The 9,912-nt window shown below is 50.6% G+C and overlaps 1 protein-coding gene across 1 annotated transcript in view; it reads right to left on the reverse strand.

Annotated features, from left to right (window-relative positions):
- Window positions 1-3,534: 3,534 nt before the first annotated feature.
- TFAP2E (transcription factor AP-2 epsilon) overlaps window positions 3,535-9,912 on the reverse strand; it is a 22,463-nt gene continuing 16,085 nt past the window's right edge. The window contains exons 5-7 of the mRNA XM_023232263.2: window positions 9,053-9,171; window positions 8,340-8,481; window positions 3,535-4,464 (exon numbers count right to left, since the gene is read on the reverse strand). Coding sequence (XP_023088031.1) covers window positions 4,182-4,464; window positions 8,340-8,481; window positions 9,053-9,171 — 544 coding nt within the window. The 3' untranslated portion in view covers window positions 3,535-4,181. The remainder of the gene's footprint in view (window positions 4,465-8,339; window positions 8,482-9,052; window positions 9,172-9,912) is intronic.

The following is a 9,912-nucleotide window of genomic DNA, read 5'->3' on the forward strand; positions in this document are numbered from 1 at the left end:
ATGGCACGATCTTGGCTCACTGCAGACTCTGCCTCCTGGGTTCAAGAAATTCTCCTGCCTCAGCCTCCCGAGTAGCTGGGATTACAGGCGTGCGACACAACACCCAGCTAATTTTTGTATTTTTGTAGAGACAGGGTTTCACCATGTTGGCCAGGATGGTCTTGGAACTCCTGACCTCAAATGATCTGTCTGCCTCGGCCTCCCAAAGTGCTGAGATTACAGGCGTGAGCCACTGCACTGAGCCCCTGTGTAAACTTTAATGGTCATCTACTTTTCCTTAGGGCTAAAGCCAGTTAGAAGCTAAAACGTGATTTATTTTGCTGTGGGGAAAAGAAAAACAACTTAATGGGAAGAATCAAATGCTGAGACCTCATTAGAAGCTTCTAAGGCCACTTAGTGTCCGTACAGTACTGCTTCCTCTGCACTGTTAACTACCCTGACCATATGCTGGCTTAGCAGAGCCTGGGGGCACAAGGGCCTGGGAGGACCTGCTTCCCCTTGCCTGTGAACCCTTCTGTAGATGGCCATGTGATGCAGTGGAAACGAAGGGAGGGTCGGATCACACACATGCGTGATCACTTGCTTAGCGACTTTAGGCAAGTTGCTTTGATCTACAACTTGCTTGTTTCTAAAATAGGACTTATTGAGGACTACAAGGTCCTTTCCTTAGGGAAAATTGTCTAGCCCATGAAAAGTTTTTGATAAACTAATTTCTTCTGGGTATTTATAACCTTTTATTGATGTGTTACTATATTCCAGGCATTATATAGAAGTGCTGTATGTCTTATCCCCTCAACTTCCCATAGTCTAAGATATTTTAGAGGCAGGATGTCTCTTGCCAGGCCCCTAGGCTTCAGTTAAAGCAGAGCATACTTCAGCCTTCCCCCACATTCCTTTTCTTTTTTTTTTTTTTTTTTTTTTTGAGACGGAGTCTCGCTCTGTCGCCCAGGCTGGAGTGCAGTGGCCGGATCTCAGCTCACTGCAAGCTCCGCCTCCCGGGTTTACGCCATTCTCCTGCCTCAGCCTCCCGAGTAGCTGGGACTACAGGTGCCCGCCACCTCGCCTGGCTAGTTTTTTGTTTTTTTAGTAGAGACGGGGTTTCACTGTGTTCACCAGGATGGTCTTGATCTCCTGACCTTGTGATCCTCCCGTCTCAGCCTCCCAAAGTGCTGGGATTACAGGCTTGAGCCACCGCGCCCGGCCCACATTCCTTTTCTCTTCCTTTCTGCAGAAAGGAATGCATAACCCAGACAGGGATACTCGGGGAAGGCGGGGAAGGCGCTGAGCCTCTTTGTTAAAATAAGGAAAAGCAAATATTAGGTGTTAAAGTCATGCCAGCCCCAAATGGAGACCTTCTTCTTGATGTATTCAGAAGGACTGATTGAAAGGGACTGGAGAAAGGCAGAACTTCTTCCCTCATGATTCAGAATTCTTCAGTGCCACATCTGGATACTGCCTCGAGGTATCAACACCACGTAACATCCTGCTGGGGGGGTACATACCAGGGGACCCAAAGCTCAGGGTGGCACACCGAGTGAGTGGCAGGGCCAGGGTTAAAACGTGTCAAGGGTCTCCATGCATTTGGCATGAGGGACAGGCCCCCAGAGGAGGCCCTACTGTGTCCAGCTTTCACTGGACACTTACAGGTGCATTGAGGCACTGCAGCTTCTTGGGAAAAGAAGTCACATCTTTGGACCCTTATCCTGAGAGATGATGCCTAGACCCTATGTTTCTAGCACAATCTTCACTCGCAAAGCACCCCAACATCTCCCTGACAGCACACTTGAAAAGACAAGGGGACAGCAATCCAGGCAAACAATGTGAATGCAATGGCCCTGGGGCATAAAACAAAGTGGTAGTTTGAGGAACAGAGAGGAAACCAATGTGGCTGGAGCAAAGTGAGTGATGAAGAGAGTAGTTTAAGATGAGGCTGGAGAATGAGGCAAAGTCAGATCATTGCTGGACCTGACTTTGAAGATGTACCAGAGAAAATAGACCAGTTGGGAGACTACTGTAGTAGTCCAGAGAACTAGGGTGTTGGCAGAGAAGAAAGAAGATGGACTCAGAATCCATAGGTCTTTCTGAAGGATTGAGTATAGAGAAAGAACCAAATAGGACTCCCCAGTTTCTGGCTTGAGCAGCTGGGTAAGAAGATGGTACCACCTACTGTGATGGGACGTTCTGGAAGAGGTCACGATTTGAGTACTTGAGTCGTGCTGCATTTTGGACATGAGTTTGAGATGCCTATTAGCCAAACTGGCAGACATGAGGCAGACAGTTGTACCTCCAAGTCTGGAGTTCAGGCAGCAGCCTGGGCTGAAGATAAACATTCAGGAACTGGCAGTATTTAGATATTGAAAGACATGGGATTGAATGAGACCAATCGAAGGAGACAGTATAGAGAGGGACCTGAGGAAAGCCAACATTTAGAGGTCAAGTAGAGAAGTAGCCAGCTAAGAAGACAGAATTGGGACCAGTGAGGTCATAGGAAACCAGAAGTTAGGAGCCACAGAGGAAACAGTTGCAGAAAAGAGCAAGTGGTCAGCCGTATCCACTGACTGCTGCTGTTAAATCCAGAAAAAAAGGCCTTGAGATTTGACGTTGTGATGACCATGCTGAGTGGACGTCAGCAGACTGGTCGGGAAAAAAACAGATCGAAGAGGAAATTGGAGGTGAAGAAATGGAGGTAGAGGTGTAGCAATCTTTCAAGAACTTTAACTGCAAAGGAAATAGAGAAATGGAGAAAGGATTTATGTTTTGTAAGCTAAGAGATCCTAGAACATTTGTACTCTGGGGGATGATCCGGTAATGATTCCGTAGAGAGGGAGACACTGACAATACAGGACAGAAAAGATGATTGAAGAGTGAAATCCTCAAGACGAGAGTTGGATGAGCGTTGGCCTGACAGACACACACAGTCACCAGCATTCCCACTGACACATACACATCACCACCAACGGGCATGGTAACAAATCTGTACACCCAATAACCAAACTGACAGATGCACCCACCAGCCCACCAAGTCACAGGAATACACATACAGTATTCACTTGACACACACACACAGACACAGCAACAGCCACACTGACATGTCGGACCAACATCTGTACCTCCTCTCACACAGAGGGGCCCCCAGTCCCCTCCATCCCCTTAGGGGCCCCTTCCCGCCCTACCCTCTGCCCAATTCCCAGGCCCTGCCTCTCCCCAGTGACATTGCCCTCTTTGGAGGCAAATCCAGGCCTGGGCTAAAGAAGGACAGGGAGGGCTTCATATCCAATGAAAGGTTTTATTAAGAGAATGAGAGATGGGGAGATGGGGAGGTACATTAACTGCAGGGGCAAAAGAACCACAAATACAAGGTCCCAGCGACAACCACAGGGCACCTGACACACCTTTCTTCCCTCCCAACCCACCCACAGCCCTCTGTGAGCAAAAACACCCTCTCCCTTCTGGTCCAGCTGGCCGTATCAGTGCATGGCCAGAAAACAGTGAAATGAACCCCAACTCACTGGGATAAATAAGTTGCACTGGACATTTTAAAATTGCAAATTTAATTACAACATAAATAAATAGGACAGACAGCAGCAGGACTGTGATGAGCAGCCTGGATTCAAGTTCTGCAATTTGTGCTTTATCTTCTTTGTTCCTTGAGGACCCCTCCTGCCCACTTCTTTCCAAGAGTAGGAAGGGTACAAAGAGTCCACTGGGGCCTCCTCCTTCCAATACCCCTTTTCTGGGGGTAGGAGGTTCTGGAATGAGGGGCACCAACTCCTCAGTAGCACCTCTGATTTATCAATTTCCCTCCTGCCACCAGTGAAAAAAACAAAGGCTTCGGCCTCTAGAAGCACCCACGGCCACCCAGGCACCCTAATGGAAAGGGCTCTGCCCCATGAGCCAGACCTTTTCATGTCATTTTCTGTTCAAACCCTTCTCAGCCATCAAAGGTCAGAAAATTGCACACATGAGACAAATACCTGAGCCCTTAACTTAGCAACACACCACCACAGAGAGGCCACCCTCCCTTACTCCAAGCCAGATCCCCAACTCTGGGATCTCTGGATGAATGTTCTCTTTCTGGCCTGACTCTAATCCCACCTTTCAGTCCTTTCAGGCCCACCCCCAGGAGCTAAGTGCCTGTTTCAGGGCCTCGGAGCCCCTTCGGGTTGGGGTGGGAGAAGCAGTTATTTCCGATGCTTGGCATCTTTCTCCGAAGCCTTGGTTTCACCGTGCCCACTGCCCACGCTGCTTAGAAACATCTTGTCCAGCCCCTTGAGTGACTCCAACAAGTAGTTCTGGAAGGCAGTGAGGGCAGCACAGATGGCAGGCCCACCGAAGCCATGGGTGATGAGGCTAAAGTGTGTCAAGCAGCTCTGCACTCCGGGCTCCAGGATGAGAGCCGGGCGGCTGTTGCCCAGCGGTGAGCGGTCCTGAGCCATCAAGTCTGCAAACTCCTTGCAGATCTGCCTGGTGGGAGAAGGAGGGCCAGAGGTTGGAGGACAAAAGTCTGAGCCCAGAGAAGGACCTACTACATGCTAGGCATTTTATAGACATTAGCTACACTATTGCTGACCCTCCCAACAGTCTGCAAAATGATGAACATACTGTTTTTCACAGAAAAGGTAACTAAGGTTCAGAGAAGTCATGTGACTAGTCCAGTATCACACAGCTAATAAACAACACATGTCGATTACCCTATAATCTTTCTTTTTTGGATGTCCGGCCCATATTCAAAGTGCAGCTCAGCTACTTACTACCTTATATAGGAAACTTTCCTTGATTCCCTCTCCCACCCCAAACACCCAATGCTTCACAGAACTTTGTCTTTGAAGCTATTAGGAAACAATCCAGAATCTGCCGGAAATAATAACTAGCAGTGAATATAATTGAAGCCTGGATGCCGTGCCAAGCACACTGTCTGTATCATCTTAATCCTCACAAACAAGTCTATACTGTTATTATCCCCATCATATGGACAAGAAAACTGGTTTCAGACAGGTTGGATGACCTGTCAAGGTGACCAAGCTGGGATTTGAACCTAGCTCTAGTTGGTAGCCATTCATGATTCATTCCTTTGTGCATCCTGTGTATGGCTCGGGCAAGAGGATCACTCATCATTTTTGTGTCACCATGAAAGCCAGCCAGTATCTTAGACAGGACTGAGGCCCACGAAGTGCTTGATGAGTGAGCTGATTAGTGAGCACGTGAGCCCCACCCTAGGTATGTTTCTCCAGTCACAGTATGAGCAGCCTCAGAGATGTCTCCATTTGGCAGTCCCAGGAGTCTGTGCTTCCTCTTCTGCCTTGGGGACTTGAGGAAAGCCTCAAAGCCAGGCCAGTGGACTTGTCAGTTTGAAGGACTGCGTTAGGTGGGAGGACTGGATGTTCTAAGCTGGAAACAGGCAAACCCAAGGATGTGAGGACAGGGTTGCCAGGAGTGGGTGGAGTTTGTGTGGGCCAGACTGTGGGGCCCTCAAAAGAGTTTGAACTTTAGCCTACCAATTGATAGTTCTCAGATTTCTCTCTCTCTTTTCTTTGTATTTTTTTAATTTTTTTGAGACAAGGTCTTGCTCTGTCACCCAGGCTGGCGTGCAGTGGCACGATCCCAGCTCACTGCAGTCTCAACCTCAGCCTCCCGGGTAGCTGGAACTACAGGTACGCACAATCACTCCTGGCTACTTTTTTTTAGTACAGATGGGGTTTCGCCAAGTTGCCCAGGCTGGCCTGGAACTTCTGGGCTCAAGCAATCTGATCACCTCAGCTTCCCAAAGTGCTGGGATTGCAGGTATAAACCACTGCACCCAGCCTCTCTCTCTTTCTTTCTCTCTTTATCCCCCGCCTCTCTCTGTCTTTTCTTGCAGTGGGACTGCCAAGGTGTGAATGCTTACGTTCCCCAGAATTCATGTTGAACTCCTACCCCCCTAGGTGATAGTATAAGGAGGTGAGGCCTTTGGGAGATGATTAGGTCATGGAGGTAGAGCCATCGTGAATGGGATTAATGCCCTTATTATAAAAGAAGTCAGAGAGAATCCCATTCTCCCTTCTACAATGTGAGGCCACACAGCAAGGTGCTGTCTATGAGCCAGAAAGCAGGCCCTCACCCGACACGGAATCTGCCTTGACCTTGAATTTCCCGGCCTCCAGCATTACGAAAAATAAATTTCTCTTGCTGGCTGGACGCGGTGGCTCACACCTATAATCCAAGCACTCAGGGAGCCCGAGGAAAGTGGATCACCTGAGGTCAGGAGTTCGAGACCAGTCTGGCCAACATGGTGAAACCTCTACTAAAAATACAAAAATTAACCAGATGTGGCGGTAGGCACCTGTAATCCCAGCTACCCAGGAGGCTGAGGCAGGAGAATTGCTTGAACCCAGGAGCCGGAAGTTGCAGTGGGCCGAGATTGCACCACTGCACTCCAGTCTGGGCAACAGAACAAGATTCTGTCTCAATAAATAAATAAATAAATAAATAAAAATTTCTGTTGTTTATAAGCACCCAGTTTATGGTATTTTATTATAGCAGTCCAAATAGACTAAGATAAGAACTCTTTTGGAAGAACTAAATCTTTCCCCCTTTTTTTTTTGAGACGTGTCTCACTCTGTCACCCAGGCTAGAGTGCATCGATGCAATCATGGCTTACTGCAGTCTTGACCTCCCAGGCTCGGATGATCCTCCCATCTCAGCCTCCCAAGGAGCTGGGACTACAGGAGTGCACCACCACACCTGGCTAATTGTTGTATTCTTAGTAGAGACCAGGTTTCAACATGTTGCCCAGGCTAGTCTCCAATTCCTGGGCTCAAGCGATCCGCCAGCTTCAGCCTCTCAAAGTGCTGGGATTACAGACGTGAGCCACCTTGCCTAGCCCGAAAAACTAAATCTTGGGGCCGGACGTGGTGGTTCACGCCTATAATTCCAGAACTTTGGGAGGCCAAGGCAGGTGGATCACCTTAGGCCAGGAGTTCGAAACCAGCCTGGCCAATATGGTGAAACCCCGTCTCTACTTAAAATACAAAAAATTAGCTGGTCCTGGTGGCAGGCACCGGTGATCCCAGCTACTGAGGAGGCTAAGGCAGGAGAATTGCTTGAACCCAGGAGGTGAAGGTTGCAGTGAGCTGATATTGCACCATTGCACTCCAGTCTGGGAAACAAGAGCGAAACTCCATCTCAAAAAACAAAAACAGGCCAGGTGCGGTGGCTCAAGCCTGTAATCCCAGCACTTTGGGAGGCTGAGACGGGCGGATCACGAGGTCAGGAGATCGAGACCATCCTGGCTAACACGGTGAAACCCCGTCTCTACTAAAAAATACAAAAAACTAGCCGGGCGAGGTGGCGGGTGCCTGTAGTCCCAGCTACTCGGGAGGCTGAGGCAGGAGAATGGCATAAACCTGGGAGGCAGAGCTTGCAGTGAGCTGAGATCCAGCTACTGCACTCCAGCCTGGGCGACAGAGCGAGACTCCGTCTAAAAAAAAAACAACAACAAAACTAAATGGAATACTAGTTTGTTAAACAGGCCCTGAGGTGCCCTTGCAGACCTAGTTTGAAAATCAATGCAGCGGGAACCGTTGAAGATTCTTGTGCGGGGGGGCAGATACATGTGCAGGGAGGTTGGGACCAGGGAGACTCTCGGGTGAAGGTCCGGGAGTGAGATGAAGACCTGAGTAGAGGAGGCAGCATGTGAACGGTGGTGAGGGAGGCACAAAGGGAATTGCAGAGCAGTCAGGCATAACTTGGTGGCCTGATGGACATCACTGGAGCAGAGGGTCGATGGGCAAGGCTAGAAGAGGGAGCCTCACACCTGCAATGGGGACTGGGGCTGGTGGTGTCCTGGGAGTGTATGTGACTGCAGGACCCATGCGTGAGCCTGTGTGAGCCAGTATGTGACACCACTGTTCTTGATGCATGGAACCCAGATATGTTCACATGTGGTGTCCATGTGTGCTCCAGGAGCTTGTGAGGAGTGTTCATGTATGCCTGAGTATGATAACCATGATGCACAAATATACCCATATGTGGCGCCCAAGTGTGCCCATGTGGCATGCACACATGTGCCCAGGATAGCCTAAGCAGGGAGCCTAGGTGCCCATGTGTGGTGCCACATGGGCTGCACGTACGTGTGTGTGCTCACTGCTCATGTACACAGCGGCGCGCAGGTACGTGTGTGTGCTCAGTGCTCATGTACACAGCGGCGCGCATGTATGTGTGTGCTCACTGCTGATGTACACAGTGGCGTGCACGTATGTGTGTGTACCCACTGCCCATGTACACAGTGGTGTCCATTGTGCCCATACATGTCTGTCTGTGCATGGCAGCCACGTGTGCCTGTGCGTGGTGCCCTCACTCACTTGGCGGCCAGCAGCATGCTCTTGCGGCTATGCAGCTCCCCTGGGTCAGCATGCTGTCGGCACAGGTACTCGGCGGCTGCCTTGGCTGGGAACTCCGTCTCACAGACGTAACCGAAGTCTCGGGCTAGGTGCACGGCCTCTCCTGGGGGAAGGGGAGCTGTCACTACTGCCAGGTGTACCTCTGCGCCTGGAACACAGCTTTGAACCTCTGACCCCCTGGCCAGGGGGATCCTGCTCCATCCTGCCTCTGTAGATGCCCCCTCGGACTTTCCTTCCCAGCCCAGCTCCAGCCCCGATTCCATTGCCCTCCCTTGGGGACATTAGGGTTGGGCTCTGAGCTCAGAGATGGGATTTGGGCCCACCATGTATTCCAGAGGCACCAACCTCCAGGGGCTGTGACCCCCTTCATCACTTTACCACATCCAAACACTGGCTACTCCCCACTGACACACTCACACCCACACATCCACACCCACGCACACATCCACACCCACTGCAAGATCTCCATTGCACATGCACGCACACATGTACAAAGCTACACACAGAAATCACAAACAAGCCTTCCACATGACAGAGAGCATGCACACAGATACTGCAACACGTACACGGACACACACACCATTCAACACACCCTCCTGCATTAGAGACAGTCACACCAGACAACTCACTGGCCCTCGCAGCCACTCCCGTGCCCACCTTCAGGCCTCACTCACCTTCCACTAGCGAAGTCAGCAGCGTCACATTGGCAGCCTTGCGACGGCCAGCTGGCAGGTTGAGTCCAATCTTCTCTAACCGTTCCCGCAAACACCGGCCCCCATTTTTGGACTTGGCCCTTGACATGCACAGAGAGAGACAGACATACAACTATGAAGACAAGAGAAACGCGTGGAGGCCAAGTGACCACCAAAGGGCCTTGTTGCCTCCACCAGCCCCTGTTGAGGTTTGGGCCTGGTCCTGGAGATGCTCTGGGGTCTCTTTCAGCAAGGGCGCAACCTCTTCCTAATCTCCATGGTTTTGCAGCCAAGACAGAGGCAGGGGGCCAGCACCCAGCTCCAGGAGCCCCTCAGTTCACTCTAGTCCTCTCAACAGCAGGGGCAGCCAGGGTGCGGCATCCTGGGGTCCTTAGCACACCAGATGGCCACACACAGCTATCCGGGGATACACAGACCTATATGTAGAGACACGCAGTGACATACAGAAAGAGAGACACATGGGGAGACACAGGTACACACACAGCCACCTGGGGACTCACACACACACACACACGTGAAAGAATAGAGACACGTAGAACCAATAGAGACAGACATATGCAGAGGCACAGACTCAGACACCTAGGGACACAGAGACACAAGATCACACCAAGTCAGGGTCCCAGGAACACATGTACAGACACTCAGGGACTCACAGAGATCCTCCAAGATGCTACGAGTAAGGAGATAACCCCTATGACTGCACAAATGCCACTCCCACACACCAGATGGCCAAACATCCATGTGACTGGCTCCAGATGCACAGGCAATCACACACACACACAGCACAGGCAATCATCCACACACACAGCACAGGCAATCAT

Source organism: Piliocolobus tephrosceles, chromosome 1, assembly GCF_002776525.5.
Source record: "Piliocolobus tephrosceles isolate RC106 chromosome 1, ASM277652v3, whole genome shotgun sequence".
NCBI classification, from domain to species: domain Eukaryota; kingdom Metazoa; phylum Chordata; class Mammalia; order Primates; family Cercopithecidae; genus Piliocolobus; species Piliocolobus tephrosceles.